This window comes from Ailuropoda melanoleuca, chromosome 1 (genome assembly GCF_002007445.2).
Source record: "Ailuropoda melanoleuca isolate Jingjing chromosome 1, ASM200744v2, whole genome shotgun sequence".
NCBI lineage: Eukaryota > Metazoa > Chordata > Mammalia > Carnivora > Ursidae > Ailuropoda > Ailuropoda melanoleuca.
In genome coordinates, this window is record NC_048218.1 from 145,751,254 (window position 1) to 145,779,176 (window position 27,923).

At 42.3% G+C, this 27,923-nt stretch overlaps 1 protein-coding gene across 6 annotated transcripts in view; it reads right to left on the bottom strand.

The window, feature by feature from the left end:
* The window catches only part of SLC25A13 (solute carrier family 25 member 13), a 181,606-nt gene that overhangs the window by 25,551 nt on the left and 128,132 nt on the right, over positions 1-27,923 (bottom strand). For all 6 annotated transcript variants that reach the window (XR_004627725.1, XR_004627726.1, XM_011224594.3 and 3 more), the window contains one exon: positions 11,200-11,340. Coding sequence is in view for 4 of the 6 variants with exons in the window: in XM_011224594.3 (XP_011222896.1) it covers positions 11,200-11,340 (141 nt within the window). In the remaining 2 variants the exon portion in view is untranslated. The remainder of the gene's footprint in view (positions 1-11,199; positions 11,341-27,923) is intronic.

Genomic DNA, 27,923 nt, shown 5'->3' on the forward strand with positions numbered 1-27,923 from the left:
TGTGTTGGTGGCTCAGTTGGTTAAGTGTCTGCCTTCAGCTCAGGTCATGATCCCAGGGGCCTGGGACTGAGTCCCACATCAGGCTCCTTGCTTAGTGTGAGGGGGTGGAGCCTGCTTCTCCCTCTGCCTGCCACTCCCCCTGCTTGTCTCGCTCCCTCTGACAAATAAATAAAATCTTTAAAAAAAAATGTACCATCTTAATATGGATCTATATCTGAATTCTGCCATTCCCCACCAATGGCAGGACATTATAGGAACAAGGATACAGGCACTGGAGTCAGAAACCTGAGCTCAGATCACTGCTCTGCCACTTAGCTGTAAGTTTTCAATATCTCTGTACCTCAAATTCCTCATCTATTAAATGTGAGTAACTTTCTTAGCGACATGAGAATTTAGATCCAATGACTAACATACAGTACCCAGTACAATACTTAGCAAAAGGATCTTCAATAAAAGGTGATGATATAAAGGTAATTACCATTATCAACGGAAAGCACACTGTCCTGTTGCGGCAGAAAAAGGAAATAGCTAATATATTCTTTAAACAACTTGCAGCTGAAGTAGTGCTCCTAGATGGTCTCATACCTGCATCACAGAAGAGTTCTGTACTTATCAGGCTAAGAGCCAATCTTTTATTTGGCAAAAGACCTAATCCTAGGTTTATGCTAGTTTGCTAAATTGATCATACCCCACATGGGAATTTTTTACTGTCACACAGTCTATTTCCTTAATTTTACAGTCAATAAACATGTCTTAAACTGGGTACCTTTTAAATGAATACAGCAGTCACAATAAGAAACCAGATAAATGGAAGAACAGATTAGCAGAAATGTATTTATCATTTCTAGAAAACATATTCGGAGTGCTCTTTTATTTATTTATTTAATTTATTTAAAGATTTTTATTTATTTGACAGAGAGAGAGACAGCCAGTGAGAGAGGGAACACAAGCAGGGGGAGTGGGAGAGGAAGAAGCAGGCTCCCAGCAGAGGAGCCTGATGTGGGGCTCGATCCCAGAACTCTGGGATCACGCCCTGAGCCGAAGGCAGACGCTTAACGACTGAGCCACCCAGGCACCCCCAGAGCGCTCTTTTAGCAATGAATTAGTGGCACCATTTTCAGTATTTTTAAACATGAAAGACTGCATATTATATTTCAAAGTTTAATTAAAATAAGAAACTGTTGTGTTAAAACTAAGCCGGGGGTGCCTGGGTGGCTCAGTCGGTTAAGTGTCTGCCTTCAGCACAGGTCATGATCCCAGAGTCCAGGGATGGAGTCCAGTGTCCAGCTCCTTGCTCAGCGGGGAACCTGCTTCTCCCTCTACCTGCCTCTTTCCCTGCTTGTGCTCTCTCTCTCTCTGACAAATAAATAAAACCTTAAGAAAATAAAAACAAAAACAAAAACAAAAAACCCCAACTAATCCTGCCGACACTCAGCAAAAACCAGAAACAAAAGAAACTCACAACAAAAGAATGAAACACTAACTTGATAAAAATGTTGGCCTCTGCAATGATAGGTTATCAGTCACATGAGACTAGGAGACCAACATTTTATTGTTACATACTCTTTTACATCTGAATTTTCTTCTTTTAAAAACTATTTTGCCTACTAACATTAATTTTTAAAAAACATGGGGTGCCTGCATGGCTCAGCTGGTTAATCATCTGACTCTTGATTTCGGCTCAGGTCATATCTCAGGGCTGTGAGATTGAGTCCTGTATTGGGCTCTCCATGCTGGGCATCGGGCCTGCTTGGGATTCTCTCTTTCTCTCTCCCTCTTTTAAAAAACAAAACAAAAAACCTTCATGGCACTAATTATTAAAAAGCTATAGCACTATATGGTTACATTCTCTCACCTCCCTTAGTGCTAGTCATTTTGAAGGCAATGATACCATAGTCATCTTTTGTAAGTTTAGCTCCTAGTAGAGTGCTGGCCCTCAACAAGTATTTGGTGAACAAATGGAAAAATGATTTAAAAAATTAACCATTTTCTAATATTTTTTATTGTTATTTTCCTTATGAAGTTTAAAAATTTTAATTCCAATACAGTTAACATGTAGTGTTAGCTTCAGGTGTACAATGAAGTCATTTTCTAGTACTTTTAAGAACCTTTTCTAGTCCCCTTTTAGCACACTCAACTCCTTTGGACAGTGTTTTATAAAAATAATATTTCAAGGTGCCTCCTTTTATTCGCTATTCGAAAGTCCAAAGAAGAATGTCTGACTTGGAGACAGGGGCTGACCACACAACATCAGAAATTATCCAGGACTGAGGCAGAGTGGAAGGAACTGGATATTTCTGCAAGAATCCATTAGTTGACATCCTATAATTTAAAATTAATAATAACTAACACATCATGCAAACTATGTGCTAATTTCGAGCCTATGTCCTTTTTGTGCATTATTTTTGTAAATCCTGACAACAATCCTAAAACCATGTAGGTACTATGCCTATCCTCTTTGTACAGATGATACACCAAAAATACAGGGGTAGAAAGTCTTTTTTTTTTCCAGTTTGTTGTTGTCTTTTTAATGCAAACTTTAAGCATACTATGGATAATATCATATGACTTGCAATATTATTCTCAAGTTCACACCATATTAGATACAAAACCTGGCCCCTCGAGGTATTTGATATCCTCTTCTGAATTTTGAAAATTCTGCCTTTTAGTAAGATAAAATGTCCAAAGTGTTAATTTTCATGGGAGATATTTTTGACAAAGCTATCAGGAAGGCACAAAGTTATTTTTCAACGAACACAGAGATATCACTTGGAACAGCAATATGGCTCCACTGTCAGGTTATCTGGTTTTGGCACAGCATATGGGACTTGTGTTGCTACTCTGGTTAATATATATGTTAAAAAAAAATAAAAGGGCCCTCTTGCCTCACAATGGATAAAATAATTTTAATTTCTATAATTTAAAGAGCTGACAGAAGATCTAACATGTTCTTATTCTAAAAAATAAAACAGAGCAAAGCAGAGTCATTCTCCCAGAATATCTACCATATTAAAATAGCACTGGGTACTAAAAACAACTAGCAAGAGGTAATCTAACTGCCCTGGCCTAAGCTATCGGATGCTCACGATGCTTAATGCCATCCCAATTCTTTCCACCTCCATTCTCACTGTCCACAATGGCACCAAACCTGCCAACTGTGGCTGTCTATGCTCAGCATGTAACTTTGTTGCCAAACTTTCGCAAACTATCCAGCATGTGCTCTCTCCTATCTGGCTCAACGTATCTCTATGTGATAGCTCAGGTTTCAAAGAGAGATTGCACTGAGTTAGAAACCCAGCCTCCTACTTACTTACAAGGTCTGTGACCTTAGACAAATTACCTAAATCCATCAAGACTTCCTTTCCTCAGAGGTAACCTGGAGCTAAAAGAAACCCCCAAAAAACAAAACAAAACAACACTACTTACTATCTGCCTCCTTGGCTGTAGTAAGGATTAAATGACAGGACATAATACAGAGCTTTAAGCACGGGGCCTGGCACAGATTAAACACTCAGTAAGCATGACCTCCAGTGAGCCTGTGTGCACTGTGCATGTACATGCGTTCTCTCTCTCTCTCTCTCTCTCTCTCTCTCTCTCTCTCTCTCTCCTAAGCCTGGGCTTTGTCTCTACTGCCTCTCCTGAAATCCCAGCACCACATTTGATCTTGCTATCTTGCGATGTTTCAAATCCTTCTATCTTCAGTGACTCTTTTTCCCCATCTACAGATAGCTATGGTTCTCATAAAAAAAAAAAAAACTGAAAAAAGCATTAAATTTTTCAACTTCCTTTCTCCCTGAACATCCTTACACTCTTTTTCTTCAAGCTGCTGTACTCTTTCCCTTCTTTTCTTTCACAGTAAAACCTCTACACTGAGTGGTCTGTAGCTGCTAATATTTTCTCATATAGGTTTCTACTTCTGCCATTCTACTTAAATTTTTTTTTTAATTTATTCGACAGAGATAGAGACAGCCAGCGAGAGAGGGAGGGAACACAAGCAGGGGGAGTGGGAGAGGAAGAAGCAGGCTCATAGCGGAAGAGCCTGATGTGGGGCTCGATCCCATAACATCGGGATCACGCCCTGAGCCGAAGGCAGACGCTTAACCGCTGTGCCACCCAGGCGCCCCTACTTAAATTGATTTCTTAAAGATAACTGTTGACCTCCATCTTTAATTGCAAAGACCTTTTCTTGGGCTTTATCCTGGTTGGTCTCTGCCTCACTTGATACCACTTACCTCTTCCTCCCTCCCCTGTACTTTATCCCTCCACCAACTCCTAGTAACAACTGTTCATTTCAGTCCTCCACCTGACAGCTGCTTCTAGTTTTCTTCCATCCATTCTTCTTTCTGCCACCTAAGTGAGGGTAGTCTCCGAGTTGCATCACTGGTGTCCCATTAGCTTGGAGATCTTACCCATTCTCCTAGCTTCACGCAAGCAGATGACCCTTAAAAGAGCATTTCTGGTCCCCAGCCCTCTGAAAAGGCTCTGGTTCTACACTCAGTAAGGCAGAGTAGGGCAAACACTGCACAGGGAGTCAGGAAACAGTCTGTCTTAGCCACCCTGCCTACTAAGTCACCTGGCTAAATCTCCTAAGATTTTTGGGCTTCTCGTCTCAGTTAGAGAGGTAACAACAGACAGAAGGTCTTGTAAAGTTTCTGCAGCTTCTTAAATATCGGAAAATTCTAAAATTTACAGTATCACCATCTATCCACGTGCTCAAGCCAGAAACCTGGAGTCATCTTTTAATCTTCCTTTACTTTTCACCTTGCCACCCTTTCCAAGACTTTGTGAGACTGGCTCTCAAACATCCTTCAAATACATCCCCTCTCTCACTGTAAATAAAACATTGATACAAAATATATATTTAAACGAACCATATATAAATTTTAAACTGATAAAAAAACCAAAAACAAAAACCCCCAATATAATCCCTCAATCTGCACCGTCACAGCCTACCTTAGGTTAATGCCATCCCTCCGCCCCACTGTCCCCAGCCTAGATCCTCCTAACAAGCCAACCACCTTCAGTCATGAGTTCCTCCATGGCATTGTCCACACTGGTAGTGAATTATCCTTCTTCCAACACAATCCTGATCGTGTCATTTGTCTTTGCCTTCCACTGGTGAAGGATGACTCATCCTTTAAGGCTACCTCCCTTCAGAAAGCCTTCCTGACCTTGCCACTGAGTCAGCCCCACCCCCCTAAGGACCCTGTGCACACCCCTGACAGCCCTTCCCAACCGCACATATGCTGTATTCCAAGGATCTTTTTACCTGTCTGACTGCCCCACGAGATAATAAACTTCTTACAAAACCATGCATTTTTTATTTATGTTTGTATCCCCGGCACCTAGGGTAGAGCTTGCTGGGTAAAGGAATGGGTGCCTCCAGAAATGAGGAAGCAAGCTCGCGAATAATTAGCTGCTTTCTTTACATCTGATGTCCCCAGCATCATAATCTTTGGTCATTACTTGCCAATTCACTCACTTTTTGTGCTCTAATATCCTTGTTTATAATTGGGAAACACCTGGCTTTTGCTTGCCATTCATTTGCTCAACAAATATTTACCAAATGTCTATTCATGTGCCAGAAACGGTTACAAGCAGTTGTGAACAAGGCAGGTCTCTGGTATCAAAGTACACTCTAGGTGAGCAGACACACACCCACCCACATCTAACACCAGCACATGGTGCTGGGTGCTCTGGACAGTACTGGAAGCTGGCACGAGGACAGTGAGTGACCTGGCTGTCCTTCTGAGCAAGCCTCTGTTGACCAAAGACACGAGGGAAGAAATTTTAGGCAGAGGGAGTGAACTTGGAGTATCTGAATAAAAGAAAGGCAGCCAGTGTAGCTAGCAGAGGGTGGTACAAAATGGTGGGTAGAGAAGATGGGGCCACAGGGAAGAAGCTGGGGCTCTATTCTAAGTGCAGCAGGATGCTGCTGGATGGTTTTCCATCAGGGACACATACAGTTTCTTAGGGAATGCTTATTTCTCACTTCCTCTGGTTTCTGCTCAAAGATCATCTCATCCAAGAGGCTTCCCTAATCACCCTATCAAAATGCACCCCCTCCCCCACATCCCGTCCTGCCTTGGCCCTTCTTCACTCTCACCTGCCACCTATCTTCTTCAAGGATTTTAGCAGCACCTGATGTCAGAGATTTGGTTTTTTAAAAATTATTTTTCTGTTTCAGTATAGTTGACACAATGTTACATTAGTTCCAGGTGTACAACATAGGGATTCAATGTCTCTATATGTTATGCTGAGCTCACCTCAAGTGTAGCTACCAGCTGTCACACACAAAGCTGTTACAATAACACTGACTCTATTCCCTGTGCTGTGCCTTTCATCTCTGTGGCTTATTCCTGCTGTAACTGGTAGCTGCACCTCCCCCTTCCCTTCACCGGTTCTGCTCATCGCTCCCACTTCCCCTTATAGATTTGTTTTCTGGATGGCTGACTTTTTCTACCCACCAAACCCTGAGCAGGGACGTGGCTCCTCACAGCCACATCTTAATCTTCCAGAACAGTCAGCTTTCATCAGAAGTGTGTTGAATGCATTCACAATCAATTAATCTTATTTACATTTCAAATAGATCAACTCTGGGGACAACAGATTTAGGGGAGTCAAGAATCAAAACGAATAAACCCATGAGGAGGCTTTCACAGAACCCCAGAGGAAAGACAAATGCGGGAGAAGTAGGTGAGAACTAGCACCATGGTGGCTGGAAGACCCTGTAATGGCCCTTGGGGTTAGAAAATTCGCAGGGCAGGAATGTCCCCAAAGTTATGACGGGACAACTGTTTTCTTCAGGTGGGGGCCATGAACTCATAAAAATAGGTATTTTTAAAAGCTGCTAAATTGAGTACTTATTCTTATGCACTCCTACATTATCAAGCTCAAACTGATAACTGATGTAATCCGACAAAATGTATTAACACTAAAACAACGCACATGCTCCTTGACCTAACATTTTTCACCGCTAGCAATCTATCATTTGTATATACTCACAAAAGTGTGTCAAAATATACTGCGGGGATATTCACCTTGGCATTACTGATGATATCCCCAAACTGGAAACAACATAAACACCTATCAACAGGAAAATGCTTAGAGAAACTCAAGAAAAAAATTTTTACACAGCTATTAAATAAAATGAGGAAAGAGCTTTAAGGTATATTGTATGCACCTGAAACTCATGTAACATTGTGTGTCAACTATAGTTCAATTTAAAAAAAGAAATATTGTGTATTTAGAAATATTCTATTTGTGTTAAAACACACACACACAACATTGATATTGATACAATATGTGATACACACAGAAAAAGAGAGGGAGAGAGGAGAGAGAAATATTGATGTAAACAGAAAGGTTTTCTTTTCTGAAGGATATATAACAAAAAGTGGTTATCCTCTGAAGAAAGAAGGAAACTGGGAGTGGTCGAGAATCAGACTTTCTCACATACCTTTCTGAATTATTTGATTTTTTTGAACTGTGAACTTGTATTTTAGTTTTTAAAACACACAAACATCATCTCTTTGAGAAAACCAGCAAAATAAATAAGAATGTACCCGATATATCATTACTTGCTTTCTGATTTTATGGACAGTAGCTCCAATGGCTCATTTATACACACTCAAGGAACGAACGCACATTCACGACATGCATGTACGTGGATGAAAAATATATATGAACACTGTTAAGTGCAGTGGGACAAATGCCTTTGGTTAGAACACACTAGAAACACAGCCCAAATCCCGACGTGACCACCTTCCAGGGCAGAGCCAATGCGTCATTTGTGATCACATAATCTGAAAGCAGTCTTCAACAATACTTGCTATCCTGGCTGTCAGGATAGCAGAAAGACAGTGTGTGTTTTTGTCCTCAAAAAGAGACATGAACTGGTCCATTGCTTAAGGAAGCACCTTTTTAGCCCCTATTAGCTGTGTTGCCATTTAATGTGAAATGATGTTTCCATCCATTCCTACAATATAATCCATTCCCTCATCAAAGTTTTCTGTTGGCGCCTATGGAAAAGGTACCATTCAAAAGAAGATGGGTACCACTTTCTTTCTATGACCAGAATTTATTCTATTTATTTTACTTATGCTCCAAGGGGCTTACACAGTAAGACAAAATTTATGTAGGGAAAGGGTAATACAAACTCATACATTTTTAAGAAAAGTAGTTTATGTTGCAGGTTTTATAAAAAAAACAAAAAACAAAAAAACAAAAAAAAACCCACCCTAAATTATATTCAAATAGCTCTTTCAGTGGCAGTTAATTATCTTGCCTTGACTTCAATCACCTACCTACTTTGCACAAGGACTCAATCTCTCTAAATGTTGGGGGGGCGGCTTTGTTCACAGAGTTTACTATATCTGCTCTAAACTATTTCTAACCTCAGGAATGTGAAATGTTTACCACATCCACTTTATTTTTTTCAGCTGTAAATGTATTTCTAAAGCAAATATTCTAATTACCGTTTACTGGGAAGTCACAGAATAGTTGGGTATTTTGCAAGTCAATTCAGGAGAAAAATAGAAAAACTGGTTAAGTCCAATTAGGTGAGGTTAAACAGCAGGCCTAACCACACAGACCCAGCCACTCACCAAGCACCCCCTGGGTCCCACATTGTCATGTTAACGACAGCAAACAAAAGACCTGAGGGCAGGAGAAAGAAGATTACCAGTCCCCACGAAAACCAGGACCCCAGGACCATAGTTCTCTTTATCTCTTTTTAAAGACCCACCTGTAGGGACACATACCAAGTTCTAAAGTTTTAGGTCACTCCAGGTTATTTGCATTTTTCTACCTAACTACGGGGAGAAACAGAAAACCTTTATTACTGAAAAGCACTATCCTCAAACAAAACCACCCTAAACCACACAGAAATGAGAAAGCTGTGATGCCCAACAAGAATGGATCTTGAATACTAACTGACTTCTGACAGGGGGCGGTGGGGGAAGGTGAGCGAGCCTGGAAGAGAGACATCCCCCAGAAACAAAACCTGAGGCTGGGGGCTGGGATACTCTAAAGGAGGGTCACCGAGGGGCGGTATTCCAGGACCCGGCAGACTGGGCGGAGTGGTGAACTCTGCTGAGTGAGGGCTAGACCCAGTCTTAGCCAATGCAGCCCATGACACCGACGGCCTGCAGAGAGGATGAGGCTGCCAACTCACTCTCTTGCACGGCAATCAAGCTGCCAGAAGCTCAGAGTGTCAGTGACTTCACTTGGTAATTACCAACACACCAAAAGCGGCATCTTGTAAGGCGGCACCAAGCCCTGTGGAATGCCTCTGAACTAGAGTAAACCACCAGGCTAGTAATTACACCAACTTTATATGGGAGAGGTCTCTTGCTCAAACTTGAGCGGTCCTGCTCATGTCAGGAGAGCGACTGCAGCCCAGAAGTGGGAACGAGCCACTTCTGAGGCTCAGTGTCAGCACGGACAGCATCCTCACAGCCTCTGCTCTCCTAACCGCGACCTCCGGAGCCCAGCTTCTTCCCAGAGGTCGAAGAGGGGATTTCGGTTTTGAAAGGCTGTGAAGATGGAAAGGGCTCTCAGTCTTGTATCATTTGCAAGTAGTTTAACAGTCTCCGTTTCTGTGTCAGCAAACAAGTTTTTACCATTTTATCTTTCGAGACATTTCGATAGCAGTCATTGCCATAGCACCTAAGTGCTTCTCACCAGACAGCCCGCTGAAAGACTGCTTGGCATCTTGTCAGAATGACATGCTGCCACATTGTGTTACAGGCAGCAAAGAGCCTAAAAATTTAGAAACGAAGATGATTTTTCTTCAAATTTATCGATGCTATGCTTCATGACAATATGGCTTGCTCCCGTGCAGCAGGGTAATGATCTGGTAGATGAAACAGCTCTATCAGTGCTCTCCATGGCACAATCACACCCCGAGCATTGAAGTGCTACTTAAAAAACCGGCGTATTTATTCCTAAACACCACAGATGCCTATATATAAGCCAAGATTTCCCCCCCTAGAACCAACCCCAGAAAAGAAGGTGTCGCATTATATTCAATTCTAACAAAGTCTCAGATGGTGGGGTACTTTTCCAATCACTTCACCTTGCGAAGTACAGAGCAGAATTTGGGGAAGGGCAGATTTCCTTGAAACAACATCAGTTGTTACTAACACTGGATGCTTACCAAGCTCACCTGCAAAACCTGAGTTCTAAAAAAGGGGTAAAGAAGACTTCCTGGGGGTAGGATATCACAAATGGTGTGCTGGATGTCAAAACCAGGCACAGGAAGCTCACTCTCAGAAGCACTATCAGTCGTTACAATATGGGACCAGGTATGTCCATTCAGGATAAACTGGGAATAGGAAAAAAGAAAGAACTGTCCTAATGTTATGTGTCTGTGGGATAAAATTTCCAGGGACAATACTGCACACGGAGTCCAAAAGAGCTTCACCTTGCCAGCGTGGGATACAAATGAACACGCTGTACTCCATGTGAATGGCTGACTCAGAGTGGTGATCAAAACACTGATTCAAAACTCTTACGAAGAGCTTGAATAGAATCCTTCTTGATATGTATGTATAGAAAAGAGTAATATCAGTTTTATATGATGGGATTTTGTATATTTATGGGGAAATTATAGGTGGGCATATATGGAACTAATTCTAATACATTCCAATTCAACTTTTTGGTAGAGGAATTTGTGAATAACAAATTTCAAGAATTTTCTGAAAGCCTGGTTTTGCAATTATTCTGAAAAACTGTTTTCTAAATGAAAAATACATATGGACAGGGCCAGAATGTACAGGATCAGAAAATAAATTCCCCATCTGATGTGGGCTTTTCCTTGAACTGAGTGCTCAGCCAGTCTTCCGAGCAAGGAACTCTGTGATCCTTGCATCCATGCTTCACAGAGGGCAGCACTGAGAATCAGGTTTCTGTACTAATAACAAATCCAAATAAAGTTCCGGTCATTGTTGCTGCAAGAGCTACGTGGCTGGGCACCATTCACATCACAGTCATCTGTGGTTAGTGTATTTCGAGGATGGCTCTTTGACAGCAGGCATGAAGGGGCCCTATGGGAGGCACCAGCAGACCATCTTCTCCAGGTACCAAAGTGTGAGGAATTGATTTCATGCTAATGATAAGTTTATTTACATAGTTCACCCCATTTGCTAATTTGGGAGATGAACATGAAATCAAATAAATGACTAAAAGGAAAGTTACCTTGTAGATCCCAAAGAACCCCAGGTCCCTTACGACAGACAAGGCACTGACTCGGGGACCGGTGGTGATCTCTCCAGCCACTTGCAAACGGATCTTGACGATTTCCAAAGGATTTGTGAAAATCACCTGGGAGCCTCCTGCCTAAAAGAGGAAAAGTAAAGATTTAGGACCAAAGAAGGGTAAGGATAAGATGGGTCAGGAAGAGGGGAGGGATTATCCTTCACAGATATTCTATCTTCAAGAGACTTGTAGTTTCAATCATGGTTCCATCAATTATGACAGTGACGAGTTTGAATCAAAATAGTTATTACTGCTAAGGAGGCTTTGGGTACTGAGGTCCTATTTCCCTCACTCAGAGGTTGAAAAAGGGAAAGGGGCAGAGACAGATGTCTTCTGGCCTCACCAAAGTCCTCACATGGAAATGACAAAGATTCCCTGAAGCACAAACAGCAGTCATCACAGGGCTCAAAGCCGAGGGCACAAAGGCAACAATAAAATGAAAATCAAATAGTATCCAAATAAAGAGACACTGACCTGCTTGTCAGAATAGAACGAGACAGGGCGGACACGGGTTCTCTCATGATGGACTGCATGATTCTGGCAATGATTCAAGAAGTGCCAGAGAACATGTAAACTTAGATGAAAGCTATTTTTCCTTCTCTTAAAAAATCAGGTCCATCATCAAACACCATTTTATGGAGTTGCATATTTTTATAATTTTATTTATGTATCACCTCTGTATAGATTGCTCTTTTCATATAAGATCAACGTCCAAGTAGTAAGAATATGCATTAAATCAATTATGGCCCAAACTTGAGCGATGTGTGTTATTTCACCCCAGCAGTGGTTGGGTGCCCCACCTCCGAGATCATCAGTGGAAACCTTTAAAGTGTCCTATAAGGGAAATTTTAAGCTATTATTTTGAAGCTAAGCCTATATTTATTATAAGCAATTACATTCTTTCCCACTGTACTTCAACTTGTTATTCCTTGTCATAAATACATTAAATTTTTATTTCATCCACACTAAGGTTGACGCAGAATATAGTTCAGAATCTTTACTACATAGTGATGTTACCACACTAGACCACAGACACGGTGCTGATATTTTATAGCTCAGTCAGGGCCATCACAGTAATAAGCGTAATGTGGACTAATATCATACAAAACTACTTCTTGCTCGATTCTCTGACACCAGTAACCAGTGTATGTGCCCTCACAAAAGGGCCAGTACTAATCAACACCGGCTACAAGAGATGATCTTGGAAGTATAATTTATAATACTTGGAAATAAAAATTAGACACATTGTAAATATCCAGTGATCAGGGATGAATTAAGTGAATTTGAGAATGTCATGCAATGAGATACTACTCTGCCAACAAAAATACTGTGGAAAATGGTCCGTGTATATACTGGGAAGTAAAAGCCCTCACGTGTAAATGCCATGTACAGCTTCCCTGTTAACCCTTACCATCATGCAGAGAATACACCAGTGTACTGCTTTTGAGGTGGTAGGATTATAAGTGGTTTATTTTCTTTTCTGCTATATTTTGTATTTCTTCTACATAGATCATATATTACTTCTATAAAGAAAAACAAACACCTCTAAATAACTTATCTGATATACATAGCAATACTAGCCAAAAAAAGCAAAGAAATATGCTCACCCAGTAATTCTCTATAATCAAATTGCTTTTCTACTTCTACCAACTTGATATCTTAACCAAGACACACTGGTTCTTAAAAACAAACCAAGCTTTCCCCTCTCTCCACACAGTACAACTGTTTCGAACGTGGCAGTATTGCCCGGTGTCTCAACTGCCACACGGGCCACCCCTCCCTTACTTGTTTCACCCATCACCTGTGGTTCTCCTGGGTGACTCTCAGGAGGTAGGCCAGACAATCTTGGTAGGAAAAACCCAGGTTAGAGTCATCAAAAGGCCCAAGAAAGGCCCTTGTAAAGTGGGAAGGAGAGTGCGAGGTGACACGCCCAGAGGCCGGTGTGTTCTTCTGGTCCTCACAGATATTTGGCTCCCTTTCTCTTTGCTCCCACACTGCTGTGACCCGCAGGGAGGCGGGAGGGCCAACCCACAGCCTGTCTACAGCCCTTCAGGGTCTTGTGGGTTTGTACCTACATCGTTCCTCATGACATGAAGGGAGGTAAGGTTGGCAGAAGGAAGAGAGGAAATGGACCCGGCTTAGTAATAGCACCAATGGCACAGTGAGGATTATGTTTGTGCTTCTTACCCAAGCTCTTAAGTTGCAAAAATGAATAAAAATTTATTTTAAAATCATTGTATGGGGGCAGAACTGCTGAGAAAGATTTGCGGAGTTGGAAGTAGTCAAGGGCTGGTTTTTAAAAGCTCAGAAGTGGGTCAGAGCATCTCTATCAAGGGCAGAATGGAAAGCAGTCTGCGCACACTGATTCGGAAGAAAAGCACAGGAACGGAAAGCAGCCTCACCACCCACTGCCGACCCGTGCAGAGCGAGCCCTGGTCCCTATGTGTCAAACCCCTCACTTCACAGGAGGCTCGAGGAGATGGCGAACAGACCGCAGCCAGCACAGTGCGTGGGACACAGTGTGACTCCAAACACGGTTCTTTTCTGGCCTCCTCGAGTGATGATGTTTCTCCTCCCTAGCTGCATGTTACAGTCACTTACAGAGCTTTGAGAAGTAATGACTTCTAAATCCTATTCCAGACAGATAAACTCCACAACTGCTCTTTCAAAAACTATTCCTAGTGATTAAGCTGTGCAGTGGGAGCTGAGACTCGCTTGACTTCACTATATCCCCTCCACGATCCCTCCGAATTCTGAGAGGCTGCTTGACAGGCTTCCTTATGGCTGTGATTTCCAATTCCCGTTTTCCACTTGCTTTCAGAGAGCAACTTTTAGGTTTTACATGTGACCTCGCAACAGATTTCTTAGATCTTATACAGCTCCAAGTGGTGTCACTGGTAAAGGCACAATTCTTAGTACAGAATTGCTGTCTTACTCGTTCTCTTGCATCTGTACTAACACTTGCAAAAGTTCAAGTTATATACAAAATAAGAACTTAATACTCAATTCCCTGACTCCAAGCGAATCGATAGATACAGATTCTTTTAGCACAGCAGTGAATTCTAATCACTAAGGACAATGCACAAGTCAAATCCACTTCAGACAGCTGCAGGGAACAGACAGAGTGGGAAGAGAGGGTAGGGATACTGAGAAAAAATGATGGGCTCCTCACTTAAGGTGGGCTCAGAAAGAAAGAGCTTACAGACTCAAAGTGGCACACTGCAGAGGTTCTGAAGATAAATCGTTCCTTTGGAGTCAAGCTGGAAGGAAATGAGAGACTCCGAGGCACCAAGAGACGATGCTTATCATCAGACACACAGCGTCTGGGCATTGCCACGACTTGATCACTGAGCGGCACTGGCTGCGGCTCTCCCGGCTCCGGGCCTATTGTCCATTCACAGGGCCTTACCGCTGTCCCTCCTCTGGGAGATCAAAGACAGCGGGCTCCGCGGGCCACCAACAGGAACACCTATTGTGGATGATGTCTTTGTGTCCCTCATCACTTGAGAGACGGGGCTGTGTGAAGATGTTGTTGTGTGTGCGTGTGGAATTTTGTCACAAATCATTTCCCCGTGACTTTCTGGAGTCTGTGGCAAGTAGGACAGGCGAAGATTTTCTACACTAGGACTGGCTCTGTGTGGCACACCACCTTTACAGTGGGCACACTGACTCGTCTACAGGTTTCCTGGTATGTTCCTTCTGGCTGAAATCGTAGCTGCTACCCAGCATCCGGATGCATCCGTCCAAGACAAACACATGCACTTACAGCAGACTCACTTCTGCTACCTGATCACTCATTCACATCACAAACATTCACCACATATCTGTAAGTAATCGTGTTCAAAGTTTGTCCTAAGAACTCCAAGGACACGAGGTGAGTGAAAGCACACCTGTTCTCAAGGAGCTTGAAACAGCAGTGAAGTAGTAAATACTCACGAAGCGCCCATTATCGGCTACTGGGGTACTGCTTTGCACGGATTACCTATCTTAGCCCATTCAGAGGTATTGTTTCCAGGTTTTACAGAAGAGAAAAACTGAAGCATAAAAGATTAAAGAAACTGGTATGGGCTGAACTGTATCCAACAAAATTCATATACTGAAGTAAGTCCTAACCCTCAGCACCTCAGAGGGTGACTGCATTTAGAGACAGGGCCTTTACAAAGGTAGTTAAAGGAAGAAGAGGTCGTACAGGCGGGCCCTACTCCAATGTAACTGCTGTCCTACTACATACAGTAAGAGGAAACTGAGATACGGTCACAAATACGCACAGCGAGAAGACCACGTGAGCACACAGCGAGAAGGCAGCCATCATCACGCCAAGGAGAGAGGCCTCGGAAGAAACCAACCCTGACAACAGCAGCTTGGACTTCCAGCCTCCAGGTGTGTGAGAAGATAAATTCCTGTTGTCTAAGTCACCCAGTCTGTGGTATGTTACGGCAGCACTAGCAAGCAAATGCAGCACTTATGCAGGGCTACGCAGCCGGCAAGCAAAGGATTTTCGACTGGGCCCAATAAATATATGCCTTATGAACAGAAAAAAAAATGGCACACAGGAAAAGGTAATTATAACACAGAAGAAGAGGTAAGCTCCAGACAAACTGCCATGGCAATTCGAAGGAGGGCAAGATTTCTGCTGGCTGGGAAAATGTGGGGAGGTGGGAAGGCATATAAGAAAAGAACACATCAGCTGGTGGCTGCGAGCTAACCCAGGCAGAGAACGGCACAAAGGCACAGGGACGGGGCCTGCCACACTTCCCGGGTAAAGAGACCCAGCACCACACCTGTCCAGTACAGTTTTCATAAAAGTCATTATTATGATGAGATCAACACTATCATCACTGCCATTTCTTTGGGTGCTTACTATGTACCAGGCATTATGCTAAGAGCTTTTAAGAATTTTCCCTGTTGGTCCTCATCATATAAGGTGGGTATCATCCTTCCAGTTTTATAAGTGAGTAAAGCGAGACCGGAACGGTGAAGGGGATCATGTAACCTGCCCGAGATCACACAGCTGGGAAGGGGGAGCTTGGCCACAGAGCAGACATGCCGGAGACCAGCCACGCACTCACACCACGGAGCACCGCACATGCCCGCAGCTCGCAGACCAACCAGCTGCTTGCACTGGGCCCGCGGGGCTAGGAGAGAGGATGCTGAAGATAGGGCCACGGGGGCCATGTCGCGGGAGGCCTCGAATGCAACTCTGAAGACTCGAGCTCCATCCTGCAGATGGTACCTTCCTGTGCACGTGTGCTGGGAGAAGAGCAGGTCCTGAATAAAGTTCAGGAGGTGGAGGGTGGGGTGACCACTATCTGTGTCTCAGAAAGACGACTGGGCGGTAGAAGGGAGAGGGCTCAGGAGGGAAGGAGAGCCCTGAGGCAGCGCTAACCATTAGGATTTTAGCAGACTAGGTGGGAGATAAAAAAAGCCAGAGTCAGAACAAGTGCACTAGTAATAAGGCAGGGGTGGGGGTCAGGGTGAGTAACAAAAGCAGCAGAGAGCACCAGGGCCCTGCTGCTGAATGTGGGGCCAAAGGAGTATATGGGAGCAAAGGACCCATTGTTTAACATCTGTGTAACAGGCGCACAGGGACAAAAAGGGAGGGGGACACACCCAGAAGGCAACGGAAAAGTGAGCTGGGAGTTAGGGATGGAGACAGAGAGGGCGTCATCCCACATCTGTGCTAACCAAAGGCAGGAGCTTACATGGGGTACAGGGAGATGAAACACAAGAGTGGAGACCTAAGAAGTGACGAGAAGCCTCTGCCACAAACCACGGTGCACAGCAATCCAGGTACAGAAGTCAAGAAAGAGGCTTCCAGAAAGGAGAAGGCCAACAATGGAACAGCCAGCAATGCCTGCCGCACAGAGAGGCAAGGCCCAGCTCACGGTGTGATCTGTGACCAGGAAGACAGGAAAATGGATACCGGGGAATTAGAGTTTGTATAATCCACATTTTTAAGGAAAGGGAAAGGGACAGAATGATGTCACTTATGGAAGCCAGCAAGATAGAATGCAAATGTATTTAGGGTAATTAAGGAGAAAAGTTCTGGGAGTGAAAAGATAAAACGGAGCTAGGGATGATTATGTTACACTTACGCAAAACAGCACACGGGTTCTGGGTAGGGGAGGAGAGGAAGGCAGGGTGTGAACCAGGGATGTGCCCCACTACTTATGCTCCAAAGATAAAGAAAAACAGAATCCAATGGATCAGGGTTTAAGAAAAGGAGATGATGAAAGTTCTGAAGCATAAACGAAACACAAAACAACCCATGACCTCTGAGAGTCAACAGTAAACACTAATATTCTGGCTCTAGAAGTTATAGTGAAGTTAGTCCAACACGCGCCCCAGAAGGTCAATGAGGTAGCTAACGACATCTAAAGACGAGTCCAATGCAATGGCTCATGCATTCCACCCCCGGACTCCAGCAGATGAAGACATGGCAGGCTGCGGTGTATCTACGTGCTGCTTAGGGCTGTGATCTGCGCCTACCCGAGGGGACCCGGAGCCACGGGCAGCACCACAGCGGGTTCCCTACTGAGACCCCACTGGGTGCACAGGACTTGCAGATGAGGAATGAGTTCACTGAGATGTGGATTCTTACCCAGGCTATTACCAGGTACTGAGCGAGAACATTTCATTGCCCATTGCACTAGTAGTGAATACTAGTATCAATGTGACAAAATATTTTGTAGCGTTTTCTTAAAAGGAAATTGTGTGCCCACGCTACAGCAGCTGTGTAAGAGTGAACAAAAGTAACGAAGATCCCCACCCTTACGGAGGAGCACACGTTCTAGAAGTTATTTATAGGATTACGTGAAGAGTAAACGAAAGCATGCACATAAGCACGCATCCCCGTGCCTAGCTTGCTACTCAATCAATGGAATTAATCGCCATTAACAAATAGAAGACGGAACTCTGTTTAGGTGAATTTAGCTGACCAAACACCCTCAAAGCTAGTACAAATGAGCTCCCATTTTTTCTTTTCCTAGAAACTTGTAAATTAAACTTTCTTTTTGAGGAAAGCGGAGTGATACTGAGCATTCTAGGAAGTAGCAGTCTCGAGTAAAAAAGTTTGGGGGAAAAAAAAACCTCCCCTAGTGATGGGTGATAGGGAGGTGCTCAACATAACTGGTGAGTTTTTATTTAAGCTAAATTCATTTATCAATTAAATTCAAGCTGCCGTTCAACAAAATGTGGGTACTTCTAATTCTGAAATACTTCTGTTACTGAGAAATGGTTCACCCTGTCCTGCTGCAGGAGCTGGCGGAATGGCAATGGCTAGATCATCAGTATAGCGCCTACCACACTCTGTAGGGGGGACTGCTTTCTGCACCTCCATTCGGCTGCGGACCGCCCGAGACACCAGCAAACCACTCAGGAAATGAGCACCATGGGTCACAGAAGGAACAGGGACAAAGACTAGGCTGGGCGCAGCACAAAAGCTCCCCACTGCCGAAAAGGAGGCACAGGGCATGTTCTTCTGACCAGGTAGTAAGACTGCTACGAGGAAAGCCACACACATGCCTTTCCATCCAAGATCAACTTCTGATATGTTCTGGACCTTTAAAGCTGCCCCAAGTCAATGCCGGCTGTCCCATTCCATTCCCAATACAAATTAAAAGTTCACGTCCCCAGGACAGTTATAGCGGTTGTGATTCCTGTCTACAATTCGTGATCTTCATAAATTCACCTCTGCATCGGGGGGGGGGGGCTGAGAGCAACCAGAAAGGGACATGGGACTGTGGAAGCTACAACTATGTCAGCATGAAGCCCAAGCACCAAGCTTCTCAAATGAATAGGGCTCTCTTGACACAAAGCATCATTATTTCCAAATGCTCTATTTTTCACATGACACACTCCTCATGGCTCAAAGTGAAATTACAGGTTTTTCCCCCTCTAATACCCTCTCTCTGAAATGGGCTAGAGAGTCTGCAAAGAACCTGAAACGTGGCTATCGTACCAGCTTTTGCTCACTGGCCAGATGCTACTGTAAGCTTAATTTCTTCTTCTTTCTCACAATTCTGTCACCCAAATTCCTCTTACCACGTTATGCAATGATGAAGTTCACTGTTGACACTTCTGATGCTGCATAGGAAACCCTATCGTGGGAAGTGATGAATCTACTTTTCTAATAACAGGATTTCGAGAAATCAAGTATTTAAAAAGGCAACAGACCCTAAGACCCTAATGCACTGCCCAATTTCTCCAAGTACGCCAAGGACAGTGACCTTCACACTAAAGTGATCCTACCATAGTTTAGGTCCAATAATGGTGAACAAGTAGTTTTACAGTCATATGCCTTAAAATGTCTTGCCAGGCTATCTGCTTATCATTAAGCTACGGGAAAGAGCCATAGCTCTAACACATTATCTAAAGGATAGGTTCAGGAGCTCCAGTTTGTATTTCTCCAGGGTCCATTTTCTTTCACCTGTTAGGAACTAAACAAGCCCTTAGCTTCTTTCCTAACCTACATAGTGTCCCTGAGCGTTCTTTGCCAGGACCTGGGGAGTCGAGTCAAAAGACCTCACAAGATGAAAAAGCATGTTTTCATATGAACTGCACCCCTTCAAACCATTCTAGGCAACAGTCTTGAGAATATTCAGAAACTATTAACAGTCTTGCATTAAAAAAAAAAAATCAATCCTGTCATCAATCTGCTGTCCACAAAAAACACAGCAGTGTATTTTTTTAACATAGCATAATTCCTGCTATATTTTAAACTAAAAGCATTAAATATAACTATTTAATCACCTCCCTTTAATCTGAATTCACATGGTAGATACTTATAGCTACTTAAAAAATTAAGTGGCAAAATGTATATGAAGAATGTGTATCTTGATATTTTAATTATGCTCAATTGAATGTACTTAGATTTAAAGTGCTTTTCACAAATGACATGTGCTAAGAATATCTAATTGCACACTGACATTCTAAAATGTGTGCTTACATGTGTCAAAAATAGATTAATATGAAGTTATGGAATATGGCTTTTTTAAACTAAAACCCAAATACATTATTTTGATTATTTGGATACAAATAAAATTATAACTATAAAAATGGTCTACACTAGTAAATGTCTCATGATGCACATTACATATAAAATGAATGCTCAAGTGATGACAGTATTTGATATTTAGATAAATTGAAAAACAAAGATTTCTAAAGAAATCTAAGTGAGATATTTTCTATTTATTCTCTTACTAACTCAGTGTTACATGGAGACATGAAAATAATTTGTATGTAGTATAGGTATTATCATCGTATATAAAGATCACAGGGAGGGGCGCCTGGGTGGCTCAGTTGGTTAAGTGTCTGACTCTTGATTTCGGCTCAGGTCATGATCTCAGGGTAGTGAGATGGAGCCCTGCATTGGGCTCCGCACTCAGTGGGGCATCTGCTTGAGATTCTCTCTCCCTCTACCCCTCCGCTGCCAAAAAAAGGGGGAAAAAAGATCACAGAGAGGTGCCTGGCTGGTTCGGTCAGGGAAACACGTGACTCTTGATCTCCGGGTTGTGAGTCCAAGCCCCACACTGGGCACAGAGCTTACTTAAAAAACAAACAAACAAACCAGAGGTATAAAAAAAATATTCAGCAAGTAGCAGTGGATGAATAAAATTAAACCACAGTAGCTGACAACAGTCAGGCACACGGCAATACTGAAGACAAGGAATTCAACAGTCTCACAAAGAGGCTGGCAAATGTGGGGGGAGGGGCATGAGGCCTAGAGGACCCCCACCCTCTTTCCAGCTCTGAAGGGACAGTGCTGGACCCAGCGGCCCACAGGAGACATCATCACTCGGCCACGATCAAGAAGCTGAGTCCTTACTACAAGTTAAGAAGAGAACCTTTAGCTGAACTCCCAGCGTTATAGGTTAAATTGCATCCCTCCAAAATTCCTATGTTAAAGACCTAACCCTATGCCTCAGATTGTGTCTGTATTTGGAAATAGGGCCATGAGAGAGGCAATTAAGGTAAAATGAGGTCATCTGGGTGGGCCCTCATTCTATATGACTGGAGTCTTTAAAGGTGATGAAAACACGGGCAACACACAGACTGAGGGGTGGCATGTGAAGACACAGCAAGAAGACAGCTGTCCGCAAGTGAAGAACAGACGTTTCAGAAGAAAACCAAACCTGCAGACACCCTGCTCTTGGGCTTCTGGCTTTCCAAAGCGTGAGAAGATAAATTTCTATGACTTAAACTATGCATTCTGTGGCATTTTGTTATGGCAGCCCTAGCGAATGACTATGCCTCGTTGGACTATCTGACTAAATGCATGTCTCTAAACATGAAACACTACAGAATCTCCTCCTTTGATTTGATGTGTAAATTAAGCTGTTTAGTAAAAAACTCTGTAACTCGACTATTAAGAAATTGTAAGAGAATTAGATTCTCACCACTTATTTTTGAGACACCAAACTGAAATTTCCTATTCTTAATTTCTTAACTACATAGCAAAAAGGCTATGCTGTTTACACATTTTACTACTAGTATTAAATATCATATTTTCAACGTCATAGGATTTTAATAGGCCTATAGAAGCCTGGCCAAGAAACCAAAGTGGAATCTGTTTGACTGACATTAAAAAGCAATTAAGTTACAGACCTGTCAAATATGTTCACATTTGGGCTCTGTGTGTGATACGTGTCTATTTTGACTACTACTACCAGAATAATGTAATGATTTACAGACCTTCAATGTCTAAAGTACCTTAACTGTATGAAAGCTGTAGCCCAATCTTCCTTTATATTTTCATATCGTAACAAACCCCACCCCTATATAGGAGATAACCAGAGGGATGGCCCAGTGCTTGAACAGTGCTGAGTCAAACAAGGCGGAGACTTTGCCACAGAAGGAAAAGGGAGAAAACAGAAAAGAGACCCTGGGCTGGCTCAGAGCCTCTCACCAGTTGGCCTTTTCCATCATATGACATTTTGGAGCCACCTTAGCTCAGTAGGCCATCCTGATGAACTCTGGGTGTCATCAGACAGCTCTTTTCTTTGTGCTCCAGGTCCAGCTGAAGACTGCAGACTGGGCTTTTGCAGAAGTAGCCAGGCAGCAGATTTCTCATCCCAGCCCGCCGCCTTAATCCCAGGCCCCAGGAGACGTTGCAGCCACACTGTGACGAAGCTGCCTCATGCGCTTCTCCGAAACCTCCAACTTAGAGACTGTTGTGATTAACATTTTTTGCTACTTACTGGCTCTTTTATTTTTTGGAGTTGTTTCAGGTTTACAAAAACATTTCCCATCTACCCCCTGCCCCACACATGCAAACCTTTCCACTATCCTCATCCCCACCAGGGTGCTGCATTTCTTACAAATGATGAGCCTAATCGTTTACAACATCTTACAAACAATGAGCCTGACACATAATGATCACCCAAAGTGCACAGTCCACCTTACGGCTCATTCTTGGTACACTCTATGGGTTTGGACAAGTGTATAATGACATATATCCACCATGATAGTATCACACAGAGTATTTTCACTGCCCTAAAAGTCCTCTGCGCTCTGCCTATTCATTTCTCTGCCTCTCCTCCACCCCTAGCAACCACTGATCTTTTTACTGCCTCCATAGTTTTGGCCTTTTCCAGATTGTCCTATCTATTCTGGATTCTATGTTGCAATCGTACAGTACGCAGCATTTCCAGATTGGCTTCTTTCACTTCCTGATATGCATTTAAGGTTCTTCCAAGCCTTTTCGCGTCTCGATAGCTAATTTCTTTTTAGATTCAATGATATCCCTTTGTCTGGCTGTACCGCAGTTTATTTATCTGTTCGTACTGAAGGACATCTTGGCTTCTTCCAAGTTTTGGCAGCTATGAAGAAAGCTGCGATATGTATCCTTGTGCAGGTTTTTGTTGAAAACATAAGTTTTCAACTCCTCTGGGTAAAACCAAAGACTGCAATTGCTGGATCTTACAGTTTAGTTTTGTAAGAAACCTCAAAACTATGTTCCAAAGTGGCGGTAAAATTTTGCATTTCCACCAGCAATGCGTTCCTTTGGCTCCACACAGTCATCAGCATGCTGTCAGTGTTTCAGACTTCAGCCATTCTAATAGGTATGCAGGGATCTCATTGTTAGTCTCTTTTGTTTTAAAGCCACTCTTTCGTATGATTCCTTCATGATTCTGACATGGTAATTTCACATACTAACCATTCAATAAAATCTTTTCTACTAATAACATAAGCAATAATAAATAAGCTATATCAAATACCCTAGGTGTTTAAAGTATTTTATATTCATTCTGCTCCTAAAGTTCTATATATATTTGGGGGTTGGAATGAAGCCAAACAAACAGAACCTTTTTAACAGTTAGTTCCTTTACTGAGGTATGGAAAACATTTCTTTTGAGACACCCCAGATAGGGGCACCTGGGTGGCTCAGTCGGTTAGGCGTCTGCCTTCAGCTCAGGTCATGATCCTAGGGTCCTGGGATCAAGTCCTGCATCAGGTTCCTTGTTTGGCGGGGAGCCTGCTTCTCCCTCTGACTGCCCCTTCCCGTGTTTGTGCTTGCTCACTCTGACAAATAAATAAATAAAATCTTAAAAAAAAGAAAAGAAAAAGACAAAGAACATCCTGGATATGTATCTGTAGGCATCTTACATCTATTCCCTAGAATCCATCTTTCCTTCACACTCCGATCCCTGGAATTACTGCCTCTTCAATGACTATCTGTATCTAAGTTAACAGCAACACAGTATATCAAATCACTACTCTACATTTACTGTCCTCATTACTAACACCTTTTAGTCAAGCACTTAAAGGAGAAGCTCCTTAAGTGGCAAAGCCAGACCATATATGACAAACATCACAGGTCATACATATTACCTGCTACAGTCTAGAAGCCTTGCAGTCAACAGAGTGGACAGAGAGGGATGAAGCATACGTACAAATTAAAAAAACTTACACTATGAGAGAATTAAAGAATTATGGCCAGTTTCTTTTGCTTTGTTTTCTACCTTAGCTTGAATATGGCTATTTTTTTCATAATTAAAAAGCACAATTATGACATATGTTGAAATACAGAAAATGTTGGCTAAAATATGTGTTTGATACAATTTTTAATTTGTAAACATATGGAAATGAATGAAAAGTAATGTAAATAATGTAAAGCTTATGAAAGCAAAAATAATTTAATTCACTTCAATCTTGTTGGAAGTTATTTATCAAACTAGAAATTGCCATTGATAAATGAGGAAGGGAGGGAGGAAGGGAAGGAAGCAGGGAAGGAGTGGAAGGAAGCAGGGAAGGAGTGGAAGGGAGGAAGGGAGGGAGGGAAGGAGCAAGACTGGTATACAATGTGGACTTAACATCTTTGGGGGCATGCAAAAAACTTCCCAGAGAATATTCCAAATAATAACAATGATAAACAATGTAACTAACCATTAGATTTTCATTAAACTACAAGTGAACTATAAAGGTGCAAGCATTAAAAAAATAATAACCTTATTTCCACAGCATCATTACAATGTATAATAAATCTTGGCTACTTGACATGTTACATAGGAGCAACCTCATAGAAACTGAACTTAGTGAGCCTCACATCATTCTGTATTTATAAGTAGGATATGTGCACAGACACCTACACACATAAATAACAATTCTGCCTTAAGAAACCTACACTCTGAGACCACATCTCCACAGAAAACTCTGAGAAGAGAAAGATCGCAGAAGTAGGACTTAAATCCACTTCGGGCGATCTGACTCACCAGCTGAATATCAGAGCATGTGTGTTCATTACATGAGGAAATTTTCTCCCTGGTTTTATATGACTTGGTCTGAACCTCAGGGATTTCAAGCTCAATCATAAAGAATATGCCTTTGGGTATATTTTATGACAAAAGTACATACGCTATTATTCAGGGGATACTTACAGGATTCAAACTAAAACCAAAATACAAGTACAAGAAGTATTTGAATGCATTTACAGATGGTTGAAACAAATGATTTTGTTAAGCAAAGTTATTAATATCTGGGTGGGGGACATGACTCAAGGCTGACCTACAGCCTGGCACACAAAGCTGATGCTTGCCAACCAAATTTCCTCTCTTAATAATTAAATGAAAAAAAAAAAAAAGAAACAAAATTGAGCTACCTGCACTAATCAGCTGGGGGTGATGATGAAAAGAAGCTGCTAGGGACAAAGCCCTGATGGCCAGCAAGAAAATGAAGGAATTCCTGACGAAGTCAAAACCATGAGGAAGAGAAGAAAAGGATCAGCAAAATAAAAAGCTACACATGACATTGACAATTCCAAATGCTGGTGAGGATGTGGAGCAACGGGAACTCTCATTTGTTGCTGGTGGAAATGGAAAATGGTACAGCCACTTTAGAAGACAGTCTGGAGGTTCCTTATAGAACTAAACATACTTTTAACATAAGATCCAACAACGTACTCCTTGATATTTACTCAAAGGGGTTAAAACTTATGTTTTCAACAAAAACCTGAGCAAGGATGTTTATGGTAGTCTTATTTATAACTGCCCAAACCTGGAAGAAATTAAGATGTTCTTCAGTAGAAGAATGAATAAATAAATTGCTGGTACATCCAGACAAAGGAATATTATTCAGTTTAAAGAGAAATGAGCTATCGAGACATGAAAGTCACAGAGGAACCTTAAATGCATATTAGACTAAGTGAAAGAAGACAACCTGGAAAGGCTACATACTACGTGTTTCCAACTCTAGAACATTCTGAAAAAGCGAAAACTGTGAAGACAGTAAAAAGATCAGTGGAAGAGAGCTAGGAGCGGAACACAAGGGGAGAGATGAATAGGCAAAGTACAGGAGATTTTTAGGACAGTGAAAATACTCTGTATGATTAACATGATAGATGTATGTTATTATACATTTGTCCAAAGCCATGGAATGTACAACACCATGAAAGAACTGTAAGGTAAGTTATGGATTTTGAATGATATTGATGTGTCAATGTAGGTTCTTCAATTGTAATAATTATACCACTCTGTTGGGGGATGTTGCTGGGGTGGAGTTTATGCACGTGTTGGGGTAGAAGGTACTCAGGGAAATCTCTGTATTTTTCTCCCAGTTCTGTGCACCAAAAACTGCTTTGAAAAAAAATACAACCTTTAAAAAAATGTGCAGAGAGATATATGTAAAGTCACTGTGAAAGAGACCAAGAAGGCCAGAGGAGAAAATGCAGAAATTAGCCAGTTCCCAGAACTGCCTCAATTCTTGAGAGCCTTCGATTTCATGTACACCCTGACAGTAAACCTTCATTTGCTATTACTACTTTAATGACTTTCTGCCCCTTGCAGCCAAAAACAATCTGAAGTAGGAATGGGTTCTAGAATCTGCAACAGATCCTCAGAGAAGACATTGGATTAACAATGAAATCGTCATAAAGTAGAGAGCAATGAGGATGTTCTCGTCCTACAATACTGCCTACTGAAGAGATAGTTTAAAGATTCTTTACTATTATTCTCATTGAAAGGTAAAAATCTAATTTCTCTCCTTTTGAACTTTGGCATAAGTGGTCTGTTAGACCAAAAGAATCCAGCAGGAGTGACAGTCAAAGTTAGGTGGTGCTAAGAAGCCCTGCAGCTTCTGCCTATGACTCTCGGAATGCCTACTTTGGGGAAGCCCCCTTGAGAATCAAGCTGCCAGGGTCTGAAAAGCCCAAGCTATGCAGAGAAGCCACAGCAGGTGCTCTGGACAACAGCCTCGCTGGCATCACTGCCAGCCACAAGTGAGTCATCTTGAACATGCATCCCGGTCAAGTCTTCAGATGACTCTACCCCCAGCTGCCATTTGCCTATAACCACACAGTGATCACAAATGAGAAGCACCCAGCCGAACCCAGTCAACCCACAGAAACATAAGAGATAATAAGCTGCTTCTGAGGTCACTAAGTTTTAGGATGACTTGTTATACAATAGTAGATAACCAGAGCACCTCTCCTCCTCAATGACGGAGAAACACTGAAATCATTCCCATTAGGAAGGAGGGAGGGAGTACGGCAGTAAGGCAGACAGGGAGCATGTATGTTGGTGTGAGGAGGGTTATAACTGTAAATCTACTTAGTGTTGGGCATGAGTTTAAGTGGTGAGATTGAGGAAAGATCTAGGGGAAGGTCTAGGGAAGAAACTCCAAGTGACAAAAAATTGGTTAAATAAATACACTGTCCCAAATAGATCTATTCAAAATACTATAAATCCACACATCTATAACAGGCATACTCACTGTATGCCACATTACAACATCTGAATGTTATATTCCCATTTACTGTTCCTTTTTTGCAAGCAAAGCACATGAGTTGCACCAGCAGGAAAAAATGTGAAGGCATCAATGTAAGCAGCATGAGCTGTTCCTATAGAATGAAGCCTCCAAAAGCAAACATTTATATTGCTCAGGCACATACTTATAAAAAGTATAAAGACAGGCATGTAAATGAAAATCACCACTTTCGGGATAGGGTCCATCTCCTGGGAGATGGGGGAGAGAAAAGCTATTGCGCCAGAAACGAGAGGGCCTCCAGCTGCTTTTTTTGTTGAGTCTGACATCTTAAGCTAACTGGTAGGCACATCGGTGTCTGTACCTTTATGTCTTTAAATAATAAAGACTAGCTGCAACTGAATGTGATGTAAAAAAGGTGAGTGATAAAAACTTGCCTCAAAAATGGTATCTGATACACAGCTCTA